The sequence below is a fragment of the Leptonychotes weddellii genome, chromosome 14, assembly GCF_054177405.1.
Source record: "Leptonychotes weddellii isolate Sample4059 chromosome 14, ASM5417740v2, whole genome shotgun sequence".
Taxonomy (NCBI): Eukaryota; Metazoa; Chordata; class Mammalia; order Carnivora; family Phocidae; genus Leptonychotes; species Leptonychotes weddellii.
Genome location: NC_138382.1, coordinates 42,517,441 through 42,540,644, shown reverse-complemented (window position 1 = coordinate 42,540,644; position 23,204 = coordinate 42,517,441). Strand labels below are relative to the sequence as shown.

The following is a 23,204-nucleotide window of genomic DNA, read 5'->3' as shown; positions in this document are numbered from 1 at the left end:
TTTTTTTTTAAATTATTTTTATTTATTCATGAGAGACAGAGAGAGAGAGGCAGAGGGAGAAGTAGGCTCCCAAGGAGCAGGGAGCCCGATGTGGGACTCAATCCCAGGACCCTGGGATCATGACCTGAGCCGAAGGCAGACGCTTAACCATCTGAGCCACCCAGGCACCCAGTGTTTTTTAATTCATCATCAACATTTAACCGTGAACAGACTGCAGACTGGAATCTAGACTACTAGAAGGTCTGGCCGTCCCGGACCCACATTCCTGCTCAATAGTGATCAGCCCAGGCAGAGGGGCTCTTTTCCTGTCCCGCAGAAAGTGCTCTCAGGTTGTCACAGTACACACCGCTCCCTGCTGTATTACACCCAGCTGACTTGACTCTTCTATTTCTTTCTGACCCGTGAAGGCATTTGATTTTGTGATTCCTGGTTCAGACTGTATTCAAGTAGGTAATTTATAGATGCACAGCTTAGTCTGTGAATTTAGCTGAACTTCCATCCCAGAGATCAAATATTAGAGCTGTATTTCCGGTTTCATCCCTATGTCACTATGTTACCCTCATTGGGTCTTTTTCTTTTCTTTCTTTTTTTTTTTTTTTAAGATTTTATTTATTTATTTGAGAGAGAGAGAGAAAGCACTAGTCGGGGGAAAGGGACAAGCAGACTCCCTGCTGAGTGCGGAGCCCAAAGCCCAGTGGGGGACTCCAAGATCATGACCTGAGCTAAAGTCAGACACTTAACCCACTGAGCCACCCATTGGTGGCTTACATGCAATTACAATGGATCTTACATGCAATTACAATGACTAACCTCATTGGATCTTACATGCAATTACAATGACTCACCGTTTCTTGCTCAGTCCCTGCCTTAACTAACCCCTCCAGCTCAGGTGTGAAGAGTCATTTGCATCCACCTGCCATTTTTCCCTCAGCTTCAGTCTCCATGGGTCTTTGCATCCAGTCTGCCCCGAACTTCCTTGGCATGTTTCCTTTTCTTAGACTCTTTCTGTCTGGAGAAGATACCTCCAACATCTACACCCCTGCCTCAAATTAATTTCCTCCTGGTCACTGCTCCCTTTTGGCTCTGCAAAAAAGCACCCCTCAAATTGGGTTCCAGTCATCATTCTTTCTGGATCTGCCCCCCTTTCCAAAAAGGATCCGTTACTTTGCTGTCTTTTCCCTCTCTCCTGTCTGCCCCCATCATGTATCTCAGGAGTATTTGTGAGTCATTCCTAGCTTATTTCCAACTGTGCTAAGGTGGAAAGCTACCTGTTCGACACCTTTCTATTTAGATGAAAATAGGCACTTCAGTACAAACAGACAATATGATTTGAGGAGGTGCTTCTTTCGCAGTATGAGTGAAAACCTGTTAAATTGAATTTCTCTCTGTGATCTGCCAAGTATGAAGAGATAAAAGTATCAACTTTTTTTTTTTTTTAATTTTATTTTATTTGAGAGAGAGAGCGAGAGCACACACAAGCCAGGGAAGAGGCAGAGGAAGAGGGAGAAGCAGACTCCCCACTGAGCAGGGAGCCTGACTCGGCTCAATCCCGGGACCCTGAGATCATGACCTGAGTTGAAGGCAGACGCTTAACTGCCTGAGCCACCCAGGCGCCCCAAAGTATCAACTTTCACTACTACTTATAGCTTTGGGCATGACAAGGTTAAACGTGGGCCTATAGCAATTCCCTGGGGAAACTTTCCTCAGAATGAGAGTTTTCAGGCTGTGACTCAGGGCCACTGTTTGGGGATGGGAAAAGCACGGGCAACCCAAGCAGGCAAAGTCTTCACCACCCCCACTTGATATGGTCATTTGTTCATGTATTCACTCTACAGATACTCATTGAGACCACCATGTTCTGGTATGCATTTGATGCCAGGGATAACTGTGAACAAGAAAGATAAAAGGACATTCCCTGATATAACAAAATTTTCATTCTAGTGGGAGACCAAAAAATGGACAATTACAATACAATGTAATAAGTATTGTCATGGGAGAAGTATAGGGTGTCATGATGTGCCTAACACATGGATATCCAAGGAGGATATCCTAGAGGAAGTGAAAACGTAGTTGAGCCTTGAATAACAAATGGGAGTTAGCCAGACAAAAAGGGGAAGCTGAGGAAGAGGGTTTCCAGCTGCCAACTCTTCAGTATGTGGCATCTCCCAGAAGTGAGCCCAAGAGGATCTTAGCTTCAGAGGGCTGGAGTATCATATATAAATTAGGAGGCTCCAGAAGTGATGATGGAGAGATACGCATGCTTGGAGCCATAGGGAGTCTTGCCTGCTCTGTTAAATAGCTGTGATTTTACCTTAAAGCAGTGGGAAGCTGCTTTAGAGTTTAATGCAGAAAGATGGATGTGCTGGTTAGATTTGCATATTAGGAAGATCATTTGCATATTAGGAAGATCATCTGCCTGCCAGGTGGAGACTGGAAAAAATCCAAGAGTAGAGCTGGGGGGAAACTCCAGCACCAGGCAGGAGATGATGGTGGCTTGAGCTAGGGAAGTGGCAGTGGGGATGGAGAGAAAATTATAGGCTAGAAACTATTCCGACAAGATTTGGTATTAACTGCCCTTCCCATAATGGGAGAAAGATTCTGCCGGTGGCTAGAGAAAAGTTTTACTTGTGAAGACACCCACAATGTATCATCCATGACAAGGAGGCTGAGTCATTTTCAGATTCTGACTGGGGCTCTGATCCAAGGGCAGGCACCTCAGTCTCAGTCTCTAGCACTAACGAAGTTCATTAACATCTTGTTCTCGAAGTTCATTAACATCTTGTTCTCGGCTCACTCCCATCTCATTTGGCCCATGTGCTTTTCAGCAAACTCAGCACGTCTGAACTAGCTACGGTTTGTTTTTGTTTTTTTATGGCTCTTATTGCCAATCCAGAGTGAATGAGTATCTTCTTCGGGTTTTGCTGGGTCTTTCTCAGTCTCCTTCCTCCTCCGTGCCATGCCAGCAGAGGGTTAGGGCAGACATCCTGCGGACGGAGGGGCAGATGAGGAACAGCCTCCAGCCCCAGAGAAGTGACATTGGGGAGCAGAGGGAAGTGAGACAGGCAGGCACATTGTATTTACAGCCGCTCCTTTGGGTGGCTGAAACAGCACTTCCTCTGCCCAGCAAATGGCACGTCTGAAAGAATTAACAGTCTGTTTAGAGCAGATTATCCCATGCTCGTCTCTCTTCCTTCAGTCCCACCACTGTGATTATAGGTCAGAGGGCAACACAGCGGGCTCTGGCGAAGGGCAGAGGGAGGTGGAGAACAGAGTAGTAGCCACTTTATTTCTAACCATTTGCAGCTGTCAGCTTGTTTGGGGGCTTTTTTTTCCTTTTTTTTAGGCAGAGGAACAAAGTCTTGCTACACGGGATTGTTTTCCTTGGCATGTTGAACAGACACTTTCTTGAGGAACGCACTGAGATAACACAAAACATCTGCTTAGAGGAATCAGTCCTCTGCAGCTGACTTTTCATCAGCAAAAGCATGAGGCTTCTATGTATATATATATATATATATGTATATGCATTTTGCAGGAGGCAGGAGAATGTGGATGGGATGGGCAGCAGAGTCAGCAAAGAGGAGGAAGATGTGTATTTTTAAGAAACAGATCTGTGTTATGAGTTTTTTCTTCATTGTTTTCCTCATGATCCAATTGCATTTTGTTTTGCAAGTGTTTTGGAAATGGTATGTTCTCAGCCACGCTGCCAGAGGAGGTCTGTTTTCTTTTCCCACGTGTGTGGGATGTTGTTTCTATTCATGAACTATTGAGAATGAGTGAATTTTATGACTTGCACAGGGAGTTTCATAGGTGCTCTCCTCAGTTACCGGACTCCAAAGGCATAAAGGACAACACAGATGCCCTCAGACAGGAGCGACTGTTTTAAGGAGAAATGTGGGCATTTCTGGGTGTTATTCGTGTGCCATCAGGGGTCCCAAAAGGATTGGCCAGAATGTTACTAGGTTTCATTTTGTGTCATGTGGAAACTCCTCGGACAACTCTCAGGATATCTCCCCAAATCCACTTTTCAGGAGAGTTTGCCCTTTCGAAGAAAAGGTAACTTGCTCTTTCCTGTTTCATTTGCCCTTCTCCGCACCCTCGGCTTCGATGAGGAAGAGCCCAAACTTCCTAACCACAGTAACATTGGCTGTTACTTAACTGAGTGCCCCCTGGGTGCCTCCTGGTACTATGCTTGTGTTTAAAATCACCATCTCACAGAGGCCTCGGTATCATTATCCCCATTTCTCGGATCAGGAAACGAGCCTCTTGGAACTTAGCACGCTTCCTCAAGAACAAGAAACACGGATGGTCCACAGCTAGAGTGTGAACCCAAGTATGATGGACACCAGGGCTAGACGCTTAACCATTCTCCTTAACCCTGGATGACACATGCGTTTGGGGAAGTGAGAGCCAAACCTCCCTTGTCCACCTTCGTCTTTTAACAAGCTTTGCTTCCCCAACTCTGCCAGTAGGATTGAAGAGGGATGGAAGGAGCCGTGAGAACAGCCTGTCGAGTATTCTAGCAAGAGTAAAAAGAGCACAGGCTCTGGAATCCGAGAGGCTGGGATGCAGGTCCCTTTTCATCACAAACTCGCTGTAAATCCCAGGCCAGCCAGTCCCCTTGCCTTTCTGAGCTTTGATTTCAGGGTCAGCATGTGGCCTAAGAGCCCAGCCCTCCATCCAGCATGTGCAAGCATTGGTTACACACCCAGCCTGCTCCAGGCTCCGTGGTAGGCACTGAGGATCAGCCATGAGGACCATCAGGGAGGGTACAGTCTAGGAGATGGGCTGGCCCTGGGTCAGGGATTCCCACAGAGCTGTGTGGAATTACCATCTGGGCTGTGTGCTCAGAAAGTTTCAGGAGCAGATCGCAGATGTCAGACAACCTGGGCAGAGCTCTTAAGAAAGTAGAGGCATTAACTAGGTAAAGGACAGGCTGGAACACCTGCCGACTACTTGTGGGACCTGGGGTGTTTGAGGGCAGTTGTCTGGTGTTGCTGGAGACCACCGCCTAGCCCTTACTCTCTCTACCTCCGTGGTCCGGGTCCAACCCGGTGTGATCCTGCACCAGACATTGGGCCTTCTCTTCCACAGAAAAGAGAGAAGATGATGAGAACAGGAATGCGTTTCAGTGAACACAGAAACTACCCCCAGCTCTTGTTTGAGTTTGGGACCTTTGTCTCCAGTCTGTGGCCCCATCATCCCAAGCATTTCTGCATTCTCTGAGGGACTCTTTCCCTTTGCAGCTCCCATAACAGGGTAAAAAAGGAAACATAAGCCGTTTAGACAGCTTATTTTCTTTCAGGGGTGTCCGCAAAGGAAGGATTGAATGGGGCATCTGCCTAGTGCAAGGGAGGGAAGAGGAGGAAAGAAGAAAGAAAACGGATTGAAGCTCAGAAATTACTGGAATTTTTTATTAAATTTTGTTTGGGAGAAAGGAGATTTACTAAGTCAGAGATAAAAGGCAAATCCACATGGGGCCCCAGAGAAATTAGTATATTCCATGCTCGATTTACTGCTGGTACTGAATGTGGCTTGGAGATCAGAAAGTTGTGGTTAGGCACATTCATGAACTCTACAGGCCCCGTCAGATGCTGACTCCCTGCCGAGCACCACGTCTTCCTGAACAGCGGAGGCAGAACTGGGCACTGTCTGTCAGGCCTTCAGGAGAGTCCGGGCCCTGCAGGCTCACCTCACCCTCTGCCTTCATCCCAACTCTCTGGCTTAGCTTCCTCCTTGGCCCGATCGTCCAGCAAACTCTAGCCTTGCTTTGAGTCTAATGGTTGGGCAAATTCCTACCGGAACCACCTATGAGTGATTGGTTTGGGATTCTGACCTCTGCCTAGGCATTTTGCCTCAGCTCACTCTGGCGTCTGAGCTCAGCCTGGCCCTGTTTTAGGTTCACCAACTTCATTTCATTACTGACCCATTTGCAGAGACCAAGCTCCATCACATAACCCAAGACCATCCAGATCCAAAGGTGTGTGTGTGTGTGTGTGTGTGTGTCTGTCTGTCTGTTTGTCTATCACCTCTTTGGAGAACACTCTTCTGAACACATCTTCTCATTTTGGAACAACTTAATGAAATTTTCCAGCTTGAATCTGAGAGTCATGGGATGTGGCTCAGGGTGCCCTGAGACTCAATTAGTGATTGCAAATCACGTGAAGACCTTCCGATCAAAGGTTGTTTTCTATATCAATCAGTGCACATCTATTTGGGATTATGGTCACATGGTTTGTCTCAATTATTATAAGACTAGTCAAAGTTTAACTCCAGACACTTCAGACGTGTAGTCTACTTCAGTTAGAGCTACTGGTTAATACTGTCTGCCATTAACTTTCTAATTGAGCACGGTAACTGAAAATTAATGATCACCACCTGAAAAAAAAATACGTTGAAAGGCAAAGAAGGGAGGTTTTAATGATAAGAAAAGAGGAGTTTCAGGTTTTTTCTTCCCACCCCGTAGGTAAGATCAAAATGTTCTTATCACAGAGCTCTCCTTCCTTTTCACCAAAAGCAGTGTGCAGCCTCCCATGCCAGGACCATATCAAGATCCTGGCAAAAGGCTATCATTTCTGCTGGAGCCTTTTTCCCTGCCCCAAAGAGGAGATGATAGATAGACTCACATCTCGACTAAATAAGATCACTACTCTTTTATGATTCAATTCTGATGGATGACTACTCCCCACCTAGCCCTGTGCCAGGTACTTTTAAAGGCAGACTCAAAATATAAAACCATCTCTTTGTTCAGGGAACTTACAATTAGACAAGATGTAAGTATGAGAACCTTGTAGAAAATAACGTAAGGCAGAACATAGCCACTCTGAGTTCTTTGTAAGTTCAGAACTGATGTGTTAATACCCAAAGTGCCCTCCTGAAAAATAAATATGCAGGAGGAATTTAATCCCAAAGTATTTTCTGAAGAGCATTGAGTCCATGGGATACTAAAAGTAACAGTTCACAAGAGAGTGCTTACTGTCCACAAGGCATTAAGCAAAGCCTTTTATACATTTATTTAATCCTCATAACAACCTCAGGAGCTACAGATGACATCAACCTCTTTTCTTTCTACGGGGGGGGGGGGGGAATTGAGGCTTAGAGGGACTAACCATTTGCATATGACTGCATTGTGAGTAGGAGGTAGAGTGAGATAGAAACAAAAGCCAGGCTTTTGTTACAGGCTCTGTGTTTTAAACCGATAGATATTATGAGGGGGGAAAGAGGGGTTCAGGGTAAAATAGGACTTTTTGCTACAGGAATTCTCAGGTCCTTTCCCATGCAGAGATACACTGTAAACCTCTATGAAAGCAGAATTTTTGCAAATACATTTGATCTCATGACCCTCTTTTTTTAGCCAAGGCTCTCCCAAATTAGTGAGTTTTAAAACATGTCTTGGGAAATACAAAAATGGAGGGTCCATAATATCTCACAAACACAAGAGAAGCAGAGGGACAGGACACTGGATGTGGTCCTGAGCTGGGTCAGTGGGGCCACGTGTCCACGTAGACTGCCCTTTGCCCAGATCCAGCCAGCATACCGTTCCCTCAGGTGCAGGCCATCATTGTAACAAGCCCAGCATCCATTTGTGATGATTCATTAGCCTGTCATTCTTCCTACTGCTGGACTGTAGCCATTTAAAGCCAGCAAACACATATTTTTCAAGCTCCTTCTATAAGCCAGGTCCTGGGCTAAGTGCAGGTCATAAAATGCTGGTCTGTTCCCTACCACCATGGAGCCCATAGTAACAGGATGCAAAAGAAAAAAACCTGACTTTTAGAGCCGAACCATTACTTCCCTTTAGCTGTGGGGCTAGGGGCAAATACTTTAACTCAGCTAAGCCTCCGTTACTTAAAAAAAAAGAACAAAACTGCCAGGCGCGCCTGGGTGGCTCAGTCCATTAGGTGTCCGACTCTTGATTTCAGCTCAGGTGAGGATCTCAGGGTCCTGAGATGGAGTCCCGCATTGGGCTCCATGCCCAGCAGGGAGTCTGCTGGAGGATTTCTCTCTCTCTCTAAATAAATAAATCTTAAAACAAAAAAATAAAACTGCAACTATAATACCACTGCTCAGAGTGTTCTGGGACACCCTGCAAATCACGCATCACTCAGCGCTCCCTTTCCTGTGGCTATTTAATGAAGATTGGATACTTCTTAGCACCACGGAGACAAAAACCCTCAGACTAATCCAATTTCATGAGCTGGTCCCTCTGAGGACTGTCAAGGAAGGGAGTTGATCAGCAGGGCCGAGTCTTGCCTTATCTTGCTGCCATGTAGCCAGTTACACAGGGCGAGATAGTTCCAGAGTCCACCAAAGGGGTGGACATCCAGTTCTTTACCTCCAAAGGAGTGATCTCTTCTACTTCCCACCTTCTGAAGGTTTATTTAAAACACACACAGACACGCATGCCACATAGACATATGCATAATGTACACACATTCATACACACACAACACACATATACACACATGCACATATACACATGCATACACATACATACAAACACACATATATACATGCATATACATATGCACAGGCATGCGCACATATATACACATACATATACATACACACAAACACGCACACATATACAGATACATATATACATATACGTACATGCACATATACATACACATGCACACGTATACACACACAAACACACATATATGCAGACACATATACACACATATACATACACACATGCACACATATATACACATGGACACACACACAAATCTGAACACCTGGAAGGCAGAAGAGAAGGGGAGAAAAGAGCTAAAATACATAGAAATGGCCCCTGAACCCATAGATGATATTGAATGAATTTCCCAACTTCTATGTAGCTTTCCTATTCTTTTTTTTCTTTTAAGATTTTATTTATTTATTTGAGAGAGAGAGAGAACAAGCAGGGGGAGCTGCAGGCAGAGGGAGAGGGAGAAGCAGACTCCCCTCTGAGCAGGAAGCTGGACATGGGGCTCGATCCCAGGACCCTGAGATCATGACCTAAGCCGAAGGCAGACACTCAACCGACAGAGCCACCCAGGCACCCCAAGCTTTCTTATTCTCAACCCCATGCTCTGTGAGCTGGGATTTTCTCTCTGGTTCAGCCAAGAGCCTGCTGGGGTTCCTGGGCTCCCTAGAACTCCCAGCCCAGGACTTCTCAGCTTCCAGAGGTGGCCTGAGGTGACTGGTGCATGCTGAGCACATCCTAACTTGAACCATTTGCATTGTTCACTTTTGAAGAATGAATTACATGTAAGAGAGGGAATGGTGGAAGAGTCTGATCCAACTTTGCAGCTAGAGTCAAGAGATGCTGAGCCTGGGTTTTACCTACCGGAGGAGTTCAAGTGAGAAATAACAAAAGTAGAATTTAGTCTGACAGTTCCCACTAAGGACCGTTTCAGTACAGATACTAGTATAAGGACACTACAAAGCCAATGTTTTTATCGATTTTACAATGCAGAAGAGTGATGAAGTAACCTGCCTGTACAGCAAATAAATTGTAGGACGAGGACTTTAAAACTAGGTCTTCCAGAATCTCAAAGCCACTCCTCTCCACTACTCTAATGATCATTTCTAGCCGTGGTCCAAAAGGGAGAGACAAGAGGCAAGCCAAGTTCTAGGACAAAGACACGGCCAGAGACCAGGTACGGGATGGAAGGGAGAGCCAAGAGTTCAGAGCTGAGCAGAACAGGGATGGGGGAAAGATGCAAATGGGGGACCATCTAGAGGGACCTAGCAATTGCCATGAACATCCTCAATGTGCCCGAGACTGCCTTGCCTGCAGTCAGTGTGTGGGGTGTGGGGCTGATCAAGCAGGTGAAGTGGTACAGCTGAGACTCCCCGTGTTCCCTGGCAGCTGGTGAGTTGGAGGCAGGGGGAGTGAAAGGTAAACCCACCACGGGGGCTCAGACCACACATAAAGGAAGGGCCACAGAGCTGGGGGTTTGTGCAGAGCCCCAGAGGAGCATCTCAGGTTTTCAAGGTGGTCCTGGGCTTTGGAGTTGGACAGACCTGGCTCCAGGCCCCTCCCCTACTATTTGCCAGCCGGGTGACCTTGGGCAGCTACTTAATTTTCCCAAGTCTGTTTTCCCATCTTTGCGATGGAAACAATAATAGTACCTGCCTTCAAGCCTTGTCAGAATTCAATCAGCTAATCCATGTAAAGCTCTTGGCTTAGTCCCTGGAACATAGTAAGTGCTCAGTAAATGTTGGCCTTTTCTGTTAGTCCCAGGTTCCTAAGGCATGAACAGAGAAAACACATATCTCCTTGAAGGCAGCGGAGTGTATTAGCTGACCTCTTATCACCTTGAATCTTTGACTGCCAAGGACATAGACTTTTTTCAGACTTCTCTCACTTCCCACCACTTTTTTTTTTTTAAATCCTATTTCTGTACCATCAGGAGTAACCTTTGGATGCCTCGTTACACTTAGCCATCGAGCTGTGCCTCTATCCTTGGCAGAGAAAGAGTGTTCCACTCCAAACATAACCAGATCTTTTGGTGTTGAGAACCAGGCTGACTTGGTCCACTTCCCAGCCTTGCCCCTTTTTGACTAAATAGCCTGGGGCAAGTTAATCTGTGCTTCAGAGTTTCAGTGTTAGTCATCTGTGACATCTGAGTAGTAAAGCCCACTTTGCAGATAGGTTGTAAAGGAAACATGTCAACCCTTGGTGTTGTCACTGTATGGGTTACGGGGCTCCCCTTCTGATGGGAACACGCTTAGAGGGAGATTCCATCACCTCTGGGACTTGGGCTTCTCTGAAGACTCCAGACCCTTCCCCAGCCTGGCAGCTTTTTGCTGGCCCCTCCTCAGCATAGAAAACCACCCGTAATCTCTGCGAGGGGCTCCCCACTCCCCAGCGTTACCTCACCTCCATCCCCAAATCCCAGCATCTGTTGCCCAGACAGCTGCCACGCTGTGCCCGAGTCTCTCCCTGGGTTCATTTGATAGGTCCCACTTTGTGTTCGAAGAAAAGCCGGTATCGGTGCCGGGCCCCAGGGAGGCAGATCTTGCGCCTGCCATTTGCCAGTCATGTTCTGTCTCTCTCATCATGCCCTGGGGGTCCCAGGTGATCCCATTACAGAGTATCTCACCAGACAGCTGCCACTGGGACCCTGTGGAGGGATGGACAGGGACCAGGAGCCCACCCTAAGCACACTCTGCAATTCTGTTGAAAGGTTGTAGCCATGTCTACCTTTTCTTGATAAAGGTAATACATTCCTTATAACAACAGCTAAATGCTGCAGACCTTACAGTGCAGAGAGAAGGAGGGTCCTTCCTATTTAGTGAGCTCTTCCTCTGTTCGAGGCACTGTCGAGGGATTTTACTCGTGTTAACACTCTCCTACTCGTGCAAGGAAGGCCTTATTATGACCTTTCTTTTATAGATGAGAAACCAGAGTTGCCTGGGCACCACTGCTAATCCTCACAACCACTGGAATTTTTATCTGTGTCTAATCCTCCCAACTGTTGGAATTTTTATTTACATATGGAAGAGCTGAAGCTCCCAGAGGTTAAATCTCTCGGCCATGGTCATACAGCTGGATAAGTTGCAGAGCAGGAATTCAAAGTCTGTTTAACTTACAACATGTTACCACTTAAGGTGCCCCCTCTGGCCCCATAACCCACTCTTACCTTCCTCGAGGAGATGAAGTGGGGATAAGTGCAATGTCCACTGTCTGTGGAGGTTGTTGCATTTGCCCACCCTGGAAACAGTGGATCTCTGGAGGAATTTGGATCAGAATTTGCACACGGGCAGCCTGTATGCCACATTAAGCTAGAAAGATGTCTTGTTTTGACCACTGGTATTTTTTAAAACTTTAGATTCATCGCTCATGTTTAAAAAATGTAGCAAGTTCACATAGAACTCCAGATTCCTGAATTATCTTGAAAAATCAGAAGTTCTAAGAGCCCTGGGCCTCTGTCCCGTCGGGCCACTGTTGGCTGGAGTTTTGCCACCACTACTCCCTTTGAGGAGAAGGTGCTTTCCGATTTGCTGCAGTCCCCGCGGCCCCCTGTTACTCTGTCAGGGAGCACCCGTCTCCCTCTAGTTCTCTTAGATTAGATGTAAGAGGAAAATGAACCTTCTTGTGCTCTATAAAGGGGAGGGTGGGGAGCAAGAAGGGAGAACACACATTTCTATGTAAAAATCAATATTTAATATTTATATATAAATAAAAGCAAATATTTATATGTAAATAAAACCAAATACATATGAATATATATGCATATATATATAACCAAAGAAACAAACCTGGCCTTCTTCATTAATTTTTTTTGGTCTCTTCCTGGTCATTGTTGGTATTTAAACATAACAGCATCATTAGCCACTTTTTTTAGGCGTGTCTGATGCAGCTGCCCACGCAGAGCCAGGCATCTGCAGGCTGGCCTGGAGGCTCGCGTGCAGGATGGTTCTCCAGCCTCGCACGTGCGCTCCCGGGCTTCTGGAGCTTTCCCATCACGGCTTTGTTCTCTCTCTTCTTTTTTTTACTTCTTTAGGTGTTCCCTTCCCAAAGAACTTCCTTCAGATCTGCAAGAAGATCCTGTGCCGCCTTTTCCGCGTCTTCGTCCACGTCTACATCCACCACTTTGACCGGGTCATTGTGATGGGTGCGGAGGCCCACGTCAACACCTGCTACAAGCACTTCTATTACTTCGTCACAGAGATGAACCTCATCGACCGCAAGGAGCTAGAGCCTTTGGTGAGTGTCGCTGAGCAGGGCTGCCACCCAAGCGGCCCCCAGGAGCTCAGCCATTGGTCACAGCACACTGTCAGGCCCACGCAAAGGGCTCACTCGTGGGGGGCCGTTAGCCAGGAGGGAGAGGTGGGCGTAAGGGTCAGAAGACGCCAGGATGTCCACTGCCATCACCACATAGGGTCTTACATTTCTCTCCGAGCGGTGGCAAAATGTAGTGGGATCGTAATGGTTTGGGCCAGAGGGAGTAGCTTTCGTTCTCAGCTCCAAAACCAGCCACCGATTTACATAATCCCTTAAATGAGCATCTTTGACCTCTTACATCATCTGTTTAAAGATAATGAGAAACACTCTTTCACTCGGGAACCATATCTTTGGCACCCACTGTGTGTCCGCTGCTGGGCATGCAAAGTTAAGCAAAACTGCCTTGGAGTAGCTTTGACTCCAGAGCTAGAGACAGAAGTAAGCCCCAGATGAGAAGACAGTATCTCAGGGACTTTGCTTTTCGTACTGGATCTCCTGTGATGCAGTTTTAATGGGATATATTTAAAATCCAGAACATTGGATTTAAAAAAACTTCACCATGATTGTTTAGGTGAATGGGGGCTCCTTGTATTTGCTCCATAAGGTGTTTTTACAGTTGGACTCAATCTGTGCTCTAGAAGCCAAGGAACCTTAAAACTCCCAGCATCTTTTGTAACATGTAGTGGCTTAATGTGGATGTCCTCATCACAGCTGTTTCTAGTCGGCTCTACTGAGTACTTTCTTAACCAGTATAATACAGTGCTTTATACTAAAATCATTCTTTTTTCTTGGAACACTAAAAGTGGCAGTTTTGCTAAATATAACTGACAGGGCAACTAACTTTCATCCAAGTCCATTTGAATAATGAGTAAAGCAGAGGCCAGGCTGTGGTCTTTTGCTAGTCCGTCTTCCTTTCTCTTTATGTATGTGTTTTTTAAATCGAGGTTTTATTGTTACTTATGTATGGTGAGGCCAACAGATCAGGAAAACAATTGCCATTGAAAAGATAGATTATTATACTCATGGATCCGAAGAGAAGGGGGCACACCGTGTCATGGGGAAGGAGGGGGGGCACGCGGGTAGCCACCAAGGCTGGTCAGAGGCAGAGGGAGAAGGGAAAATGTGGGCAAAAGCCTTTATTGTGGTTTCTCTGGGAAGAAACAGGTGAGTCGAACTAAGCAGGATTAGAATTGAATTGACCAATTTGAATCATTTCAGGAGGCTTTGGGGATTAGGGGCTGTCTTAATTGTGTGGTACCTGGACCTAGGGTGATGGGGGGGCAATAGTAGCCCTAAGGGTGAGAGGCATAGAGGAGGTGGTTGGATGAGCTCTGGATTGATTAGTTTGTATTGACTGGGGAGTAAACAGCTGGAGGGTGAGTTGTTTACTACATCTAGGAATTGGCTAGCCCTGGGAGGGCCAGTCCCTCCAGGGTCAGCAAGTTCATGATGTTAAAGAATCAAAATAAGGGACACCTGGGTGGCTCAGTCGGTTAAGTGTCTGCCTTTGGCTCCAGGTATGATCCCAGGGTCCTCGGATCGAGCCCCACATCGGACTCCCTGCTCAGTGGGAGGCCTGCTTCTCTCTCTGCGTGTCACTCCCCATGCTTGTGTGAGCTCTTTCTCTCCCTCTGTCTCTCTGACAAATAAATAAATATTATCTTTAAAAAAAAAAGACTGGAAATTCGGCTAAAAGATCTAAGTGCTTGACTCCAAATGCTTAAAAAAAAAATTAAAATACAAAAGAAGGAAAAAGGCATGCTTAATATGGTACAGTACCTGTATCTGGCAAAGGAATTTATATATCACCATTAGAGTTTCTCAACTTTTATTGTGCTATGAGAGTACATGTAAAAAATATTTTTGTTTGCATCACTAAGCGTTCTGGAACAAAGCAAGACTTTCTGGGCACAAATAAATTATCTCACTGGCTAAGGAAGTGCTTGTTTTCATTTTCTTTCACAACAGTTTTCTAGAAAGTTATTGGGGGGCAGGAACCAAGTTGTCTCTGAATTCAGTTGGACAAACAGTGTGGATAGAAGCTGAAATACTTCCTGGTTGATTTCTCCTACTCTGTCCTGCTTAAAGGCAAGTGTGGGTTAACAAGAAGAAAAGGTTGTGCAAACAGCTCAAGGGAGTTCAAAGACTGGAAAGAGTTGATAAAGCTAATTTTAGAAAATGTCAAGGACAAAGGAAAGAGTGACTAGGGGCCATGGAACTGAAGAGGGTGGAGAAACCATGAGGGGAATTACCTTCCCCAAGGTTCTACGCGAAGGAAGAGGCTCTCCTAAGCACTCACTGTTTCGGTTTCACTGAGCTAAAGGAGCAGAAACATCGGATAGAGCCGAAAGTCAATTTCTTCTTTATGTCCAGAAGCTTTAATAAAGGCCATTGTAAGACAAAGCTGAGCATGAGCCAGTAGAGAAGGCCTTTCTTTGCCATCAAAATACTCCCAGTTATTTTCTGTCACTGGAGAAAAGCCCCATGGATTCTAACGCCTAGCAGTGCCAGGAGCTGGCTGGAAGACTAGAGTCACAGAAAGGCCCCGAACAGCCCAGGACTCCAGATAAAAGCCTCTTTGGAGGCTTGGGGAGAAACTGACTGGATTAACCAAGAATTATTAACAGTGGAAGTGAGCAAGAAGGGTATCAGTTTTTCCCCTAGAACCTTTTATTTAAGTCTGGCTTGAAACAGTGTCCTTCCTACCTGTTTTCTTAATTGTAATTGCAGGGTGATTAATTTTAATGCTTTTACATATTAACACATGTTTTCCATGCTGAATTATCTGAAATTATGTGTTCATTTTACACAAACCAAAACCTGTGAAGTAACAGAAAGAGATTGAGGATGTTTTTGAGGACAATAATTATATAATGTCAGGCTCTGGATACTTAGCACAGTCCAGTGTCCATTAAAAATACTGGATTTGTGGATTGTTATTACTGAAATGAGTACTTTCAGTAGTTGATAGTGCTACAATACCTAACTTCTTTTTTTTAAGATTTTATTTTAGAGAGAGAGAGCAAGTATAGGGGGGAAGAGCAGAGGGAGACTCCATGCTGAGCACAGATCCTGACCTGGGGCTCCATCTCAGGACCCTGAGATCATGACCTGAGCTGAAACCAAGAGTCAGACGCTTAACCGCCTGAACCACCCAGGCACCGCAGAATACCTAACTTCTAAGTGGACTGTAGCAATGAACATATTAAAACCAGCCATAGTATGTCAAATCAACACATTTTTCCTTGATTTGCATATATCAAATTCCGTATATATGCAACATAAGTTATTCAGATGTTCCAAGGCATAAGAAAGATGCTTTCAAGAATTTACAGATGCAGGGGTGCCTGGGTGTCTCATTCGGTTAAGTGTCTGCCTCCGGCCCAGGTCATGGTGTCAGGGTCTTGGGATCGAGCCCCACGTCAGGCTCCCTGCTTAGCAGGGAGCCTGCTTCTCCTCCTCCCACTCTTGCTCTCTCTCTGTACCTCTGTCTCTGTTTCTGTCTCTCTCTCAAATAAAAAAAAAAAAAAGAATTTACATGCAGTCTAAAAAATGTAAAATCATGACACACTCATCTTCTGCCCTGGAAGGATGATAAAGAAGTCAGGCATTTGGCTTCACATTGTAGCATTCATTCTTTAGAATTGAAGGCAGCAAAGGGCCAGAAGGGCAGCATGTGACCTGCCAGTTTCCTTTAGAATGTCAGCATTCCCCGAGTTCCCACACCTCCAGTGGGACATTCCTGCTATCATGCCTTGGAATGTAGAACGCAGACACGCCACCTTCTGTTTCTCTCTGCCACGCTTCCTCCACGCACAGCCACCCGCCTCGGTTCCCAGCGCCTACCCTGTAGCTTTTGTCTGATGTTGACTGAGTGTCCAGCACCCTGGTGGTGTGGAGAATCCAGCACACCACCAGGGTAGGAGATACAGTCTCCGTGCTTCAAAATAAGACTCAGGCTCTCTGGGTTCAAACTCTTCATTTACTAACTTGCAGTCTTGAGCGAGATGGTTGGTTTTTCCAAGCCTCATTTTCCTCATTCATAGAATGGGTATAATACTTGAATTGTTGTAAAAATTAAATGGATTAGTCACATGGTAAGTGCTTAAGAAATGTTGGCTGTTAAATGAGATAATGAATATTAAGTAGCTGGCATATAGGAAGCAGAGGTACCCCAATTCTCCCTTCCCAGCTCCCGTGACCTCTTGCCATCTTAGTGATCCCCTAGGTAGCGTTGTAACAGAGTTTATCGTATTTGTATTGGTGTCTCTCATGGGATGGTCAGCTCTTTGAGGGCTGGGAGTTTATAGGATATAAGGCTCACATGCCCAAGTTGCCAAGTACATTCTAAATGTTTAATGTGTTTTGGATTAGGAAGAGTATTTTGGGGATGATGTGCCTCCATTCAAAGGGATAACACACCAGTCATTCCTCCCTTAGAACATGCCAGCAGACTTCCATTTATTCACTATTGGAAATAAAGCTTCATCCTATTGGATTAGCAGTAGAAGTTAAAAGCAAAATTAGGCACAGAGCTGTGAAGGGATGCATCATCAGTCTTAGGCCTGACAGAGAAAAATGGGACCCCAGCTTCCAGGCATTTCTGTTTCAGATTCCAACTAGATCACCTAGGGGTTGTTGAACGCTCTCATACTACTATGTCCAGGTGACTGACCCTCCCTGATTTGGCACTAAAAGTCTCATGTCCTGGGAAAATTCTCGGTCCCTTGGCAAACTGGGACAGTGGGTCACCCTTTCAGGCCTCAGAGTGGGAATACAATTTGGAATTCAGAAGCTGGGAAGAGGTCACTCTGGCCAACCCAGTGATGAGGGCTTGCCTCATGGCTCCCACTGGGACCTGCTGGTCAGCAGCAGCCTGGGAACTCATTTCATCTGGTCTCCAACAGGGAGGGGGGACTGGAGCACAGACACAGACGTGACAGATGAGCCATTTCTCATGTAAGTGCAACAGCTGAAGATGAGTTGAACTCAAGCAAATTCACAGTTGGAGGAAACGAGCCCAAATGATGGTAGTAATTAGAAAATGAACCAGGCCCTGATTGAATAAGCAGGCTGCTGTGGGCCCCTGGCAGCCTGGGAGTCAGCTGACAGAATTGAGCTAATCAGAATTATCATTAGCAAGCACAAATAACCAGCAGTGTTTTGTTGGCCTTTCACTAAACACAAAAGCAGACTCAGAGAGGGCTGTTAGCAGTGCAGTCGCTGCTGAATAAAGAGCTGATGAGGGAGGAGGAGAGAGGCTGGGGGAGGTGGGGAGGAAAGGCAGGAGGGGGCTTGCTTGCCCTCATGCACCTGCTGACCCCTGGGTGACCTTGGTCCAGGGCCTTCTCCTGTCTCCAGGTTGTTATTTCCTTATTTCTAAGGATGAAGGTGATTGGTAGACCTACCTTGCAGAAGTGCCGCTGGGAAACCAAATGTTATCACAGTGCTGCCCTTTTACTTTATAAGCAGGTCACTTGGGCCATAGAAGCTCTTCGATCAAATCAATGTTTCTTAATAGGGGTCCACACACCAGCTGCATCAGAATCTTCTGGAGCTGATATTTTAAAATGTGCTTCCCTGGGCCTCACCACAGATATGCCAAATCAGAATTACTGAGGTTACTGCCTACTACCAAGCACCCTCCATCTTCATCTCAAACTATAATGTGCGAATGAATCACCTGGGCATGTTGCCAAACTGTAGATTCCAATTCAGTACACCTGGAATGGGATTGAGCGTGCAAATTTGATCTCAGGTGATGTCAGTGCGGCTGGTTCCCAGACCACATTCTGAGGGGCAAGATGCTACATGACAGTTACTTTCAGATGTGACAATTACTATTTTTAGCCCTTCATCTCTTCTTCTCTAGGATGGGAGGCTAGCTCAGTGAGGTGGGGAAGTAAAGCAAAGAAGAAAAATCTTAAGCATCAGTATTGGCGAAGAGTGTGCCTCAAAATGTCAGTCCTGGAATGAATAAGTCATGGGAATAAAAGGCACAGCATAGGGAATATAGTCAATGCTATTATAATAGCGCTGTGTGGTGCAGATGGCGAGTGAGCATAGCGTAACATATAAACTTGGCAATCACCATGTTGTACACCTGAAACTAATGTGACATTATCTGTCAACTATACTTAAAAAAAAAAAGTTGGTCCTAAGTAATGCTCAATGAAAACAGACTTCCTTCCCTAGGTCAAGAGAGTTTATAAAATGCTACATCATCTCCAGCCCTGAAGACCCACAGTGTATAATTGCAGATTAAAGACTTTGAGAAGTCAATGAAATAAAGAAACTGGTTCAGTTTTGTGTAGCCCACCTAATTTAACCACATTTGGCCCCCTGAAATCTTTTTTTCTTTGGTTATCACTCACTGACATCTTATAAAGATCATGATCCATTGATCAAACTTTGGGCAAGACCTCATCTTTGGGATATGTCTCCAGATTTTGAGTTTTCCCTCCGTGTCTCCACCTGGGCCCCTGCCACACCCACCCCGGCTGCATGGGGGACGGAAGAGAGAAGATGGAAAGAGGGAGATGAGAAGGAGATGAAACTCCTCATAGTGGAGGGCCTCACAGAAAGAAAAGAAACCCTGTTCATTCTCACTCCTCGGTCCTCCTCCATGGTCCAACACCTATCACTGAGTTCTTAGCATGTTCAAGCATATTCCCTTTACTTCAAACAAGTGTGGTTGGCAGTTTCTCCATATCTAAACCACATTCCTCTCCATCCCTCCCTGCCATTACTGCCATTCTGTCGCACCAAAGCTCCCACTCCTCCCCCAGTTGGCTAACGATTGAGGTTCATGCACCTAATGATTTTAGGCTTTAGCTCCAAACCCTCCCCCACCCCCCGGCCCAAACAGTGGAGACCGTAGGACCAGGGTACTTTGGAGACCAAAGAGTTGGAAAGCCTTGTTCCATAAAGTCCTCCCTCACCACAACTCATCTAGGCCCAAGCATATGCTGACCTTCTATTCCCCTAAGAGGTGGCCAGGTCATGCTTGCACTCCCCTTGGAGATGCTCGGGTGAGTGCAGTAGCCAAGGTTGGCCTGTAATGGCAAGATTGGATCAGGGCTGTGAAAAGAAGCAGAGACTCTCCCATGAGCCAGAGCTGCTCCCAGAAGAGCCACTGGGGGCTTTTGAAATGACCCTTTCTTACAAAAATTATCTGTGCAAAGTCCTCTGGGATGCTTCTTATCAGTCAGTTTCCTTGACTTGCAGCCCAAAGTCTCAGACGTGGGCACAGGCATTGAAGAAGAGAGGGCTTCAGCCTGTGAGTCTTGCAGTTCAGCCTTTGCTACCGTGTTGCTCCCACTGTTATGTTACCACAGTGGTCGTCCAGCCCTGAGCGAGGCAAGTAATGTCTGTGGTCCTCAGTTTTCCCGTATGTCAAAGAGCCCATATCAGGAGTCCCCCCAGCTTGAGTGCTGAGATGATGATCTCTGACGTGGCGTGTCCTCAGCCTTGTCATCTTTGGTCCAAGGTGGCTTCTTGCTTAGTGAGGCCTCCATGAGTTAAAGCCCCCCATGCCAGCAGATGGGGTACACACCAGCACAGACCCTAGCTGGAGTTTGCTTTCCTGGGACTTCGTTGGTTTAGATGACATGACTGGCGTGTGTGTGTGTGTGTGTCCAGTGTGGCATCAGCTGGGAGTGGTTGCTCACCCAAAGGCCCACAGCTGAGTGAGAGTGCCAGCCAGGGGCCATTTTAAGAGCCTTGGCAGACATGCTCTAAAGTGTCAATTTAGAAAATAGCAAAGAAATGTGGGGTTATTTTCAACAACTGCCTTGTGCTGAGTTACTGGGAATGTGGCAAAATCAGCCACATGTCTTTGTCAGTTCTATTTATTCATCCTTTCCTGATGTCCAGAGGGCTTTTGCTTCCGGTTTGTGGGAGGAGGACTGGTTTTAGTTTTTTGAGTTTCTTTTGTTTTCGTTTTTGGTTTTGGTTTTGGTTGGGTTTGGGATCAGATGTGGTCTGGTTTATTTCAGGGCCTAAAATGTGCTCAATTACAGTGGAAGATGATGTCCATGTGAAAATTGTCAGCAGATAATATTGAGTAAATAGAAACAAGATTCAAAAATGTATTGGAAAATCACTCTAACCATGTGTCTGTCTGTTAGTATGTCCACTAGAATCATCTAACCATAGTTGAGAAAGGAAGTGTGGCAAGAAGTATTAAGAGCCATTCTCTCGGGGGTGCCTGGGTGGCTCAGTTGGTTAAGCGACTGCCTTCGGCTCAGGTCGTGATCCTGGAGTCCCGGGATTGAGTCCCACATCAGGCTCCCTGCTCAGCGGGGAGTCTGCTTCTCCCTCTGACCCTCCACCCTCTCATGCTCTCTGTCTCTCATTGTCTCTCTCGCAAATAAATAAAATCTTAAAAAAAAAAAGAGCCATTCTCTCTTGGTGGAATTAATGGGTAATGCTTCTTTTTTTATATATATATATATATGTACTTTTGGGAGTTTTTCAGGTTTTCTATCACAAATGTGTATCACTTTTAAAATAATCAGGAAAATCAGATCTTGTGATTTCAAAGGCCTTACCAAAGACCGAAGCTGCTCACAGTGACCTGTGTGCCCAGGACCAACGGCTCTGAGCATACTCTTCGCTCTGCTCTCTCTTCGCAGAGCTGCTGTGATGGAAATGCTCGAAGGAGCAAGCTGGTGGGGGTGCAGACTGCTTGGTGACTGTAGTTGAAGGTGGATTACACAATTAGTGTGGACTTTCCCTGGATATGGAGTGGGCCCTCCTGGAATAGGGAGTTAAGCATCTTTGTAGACACTGAGGTGATGTTATCTTTACAATATGTATGCATGTTTCATTTTGAAGCCTCTGTTTTAAGGGGAGCAGATCTCAATGATTCCAAAGCACATGATGAAGTCTGCGGATTATGTACATGTAACGTATCCAGCCCTGAGGGTACAGGCACTTCACTGCAAAGGGTTCTGTGACCTTGACGAAAGGTTTTGGTTGTAGTTTTTCCTGCCCGGATTCCTCTACTCAATTCGATCTGAAAAGATTGAGTTTTTTTAACTTCCAGGTTTTAAAAGAGAACAAAAGGGATTCATTGAAAAGAAGATTATTCTCGACCATGGAATGGTCTATATATACTTTATTAAACTAAAGCATATGTGTATGTATAATAACTACAAATAATTTTCAGCTGAAATTATCACGTGGATCTAGAGTTAATTCCAATCCCTTCTTGCTAAAGTATTAGCAAAGCCCAAAACCAGACGTAACTAAGGAAGTAACTAAGTAACTAACAACGTCCTGGTCTCAATCAGATTCTTGTATTATCTTTTTTTTTTCCCTCAGACAGGACCATTCTCTTCTTCTGTCCCCAGGAACCCATGCCCCATCCTGTTTTAAACCACCCTGTATCTCTGGATTGATTCCTTTATATGGAGGTTGATATTCTAATCACAATGAATTCCCAGTTGTGGTTTAAATTTTTTTTTTTTTTTTTTTAGATTTTATTTATTTGTCAGAGAGAGAGCACAAGCAGGGGGAGTGGCAGGCAGAGGGAGAGAAGCAGGCTCCCCGCCTAGCAGGGAGCCCGATGCGGGACTCGATCCCAGGACCCTGGGATCATGACCTGAGCCGAAGGCAGATGCTCAACCGGCTGAGCCACCCAGGTGTCCCTGTGGTTTAATTTTTAAAGTACACAGTTTTAAAAACACTATTAGTATATTTCCTGGGGCTCCTGGCTGGCTCAGTAGAGCATGTGACTCTTGATCTTGGGGTCATGAGTTTGAGCTCCATTTTGTGCATAGAGATCAGTATATATGTATATATATGTGTGTATATTTCATAACTCATTATTTCTGTTCCAGTTTGCCATTACATACTTCTGTGTAATGCTTACATGTCAGATTACTTTCCACTTCTACAGGTATGCCCTCTACGGCAACCTAAGAATGCCTACACTTACAAGTCACACTCTGCCCTCTCTCTTCACCTTGGCTGAGTGGGAATGTTTTTTTTTTTTTTAATTAACATGTAACTTATTATTTGTTTCAGGGTACAGGTCTGTGATTCATCAGTCTTACACAGTTCACAGCACTTACCATAGCACATCAATATCCATCACGCAGCTACCCCGTCCCTCCCACCCCAACTCCACTCCAGCAACCCACTTTGTTTCCTGGGATTAAGGGTCTCTTACGGTTTGTCTCCCTCTCTGTTTTCTTCTTGTTTTATTTTTCCCTCCCTTCCCCTATGATCCTCTGCCTTGTTTCTCAAATTCCACATATCAGTGAGATCATATGATAATTGTCTTTCTCTGATTGACTTATTTCACTTAGCATAATACCCTCTAGTTCCATCCATGTTGTTGCAAATGGCAAGATTTCGTTTTTTGATGGCTGTGTAATATTCCATTGTATATATATACCACATCTTCTTTATCCATTCATCTGTTGATGGACATCTAGGCTCTTTCCATAGTTTGGCTATTATGGACATTGCTGCTATA

General features: G+C 45.5%; 1 protein-coding gene across 4 annotated transcripts in view; it reads left to right on the top strand.

Annotated features, from left to right (window-relative positions):
* Positions 1-23,204, top strand: part of MOB3B (MOB kinase activator 3B) — a 194,721-nt gene that overhangs the window by 132,325 nt on the left and 39,192 nt on the right. For all 4 annotated transcript variants that reach the window (XM_081803055.1, XM_081803053.1, XM_031031999.2 and 1 more), the window contains exon 3: positions 12,498-12,700. In XM_081803055.1, the coding sequence (XP_081659181.1) occupies positions 12,498-12,700 (203 nt within the window). The remainder of the gene's footprint in view (positions 1-12,497; positions 12,701-23,204) is intronic.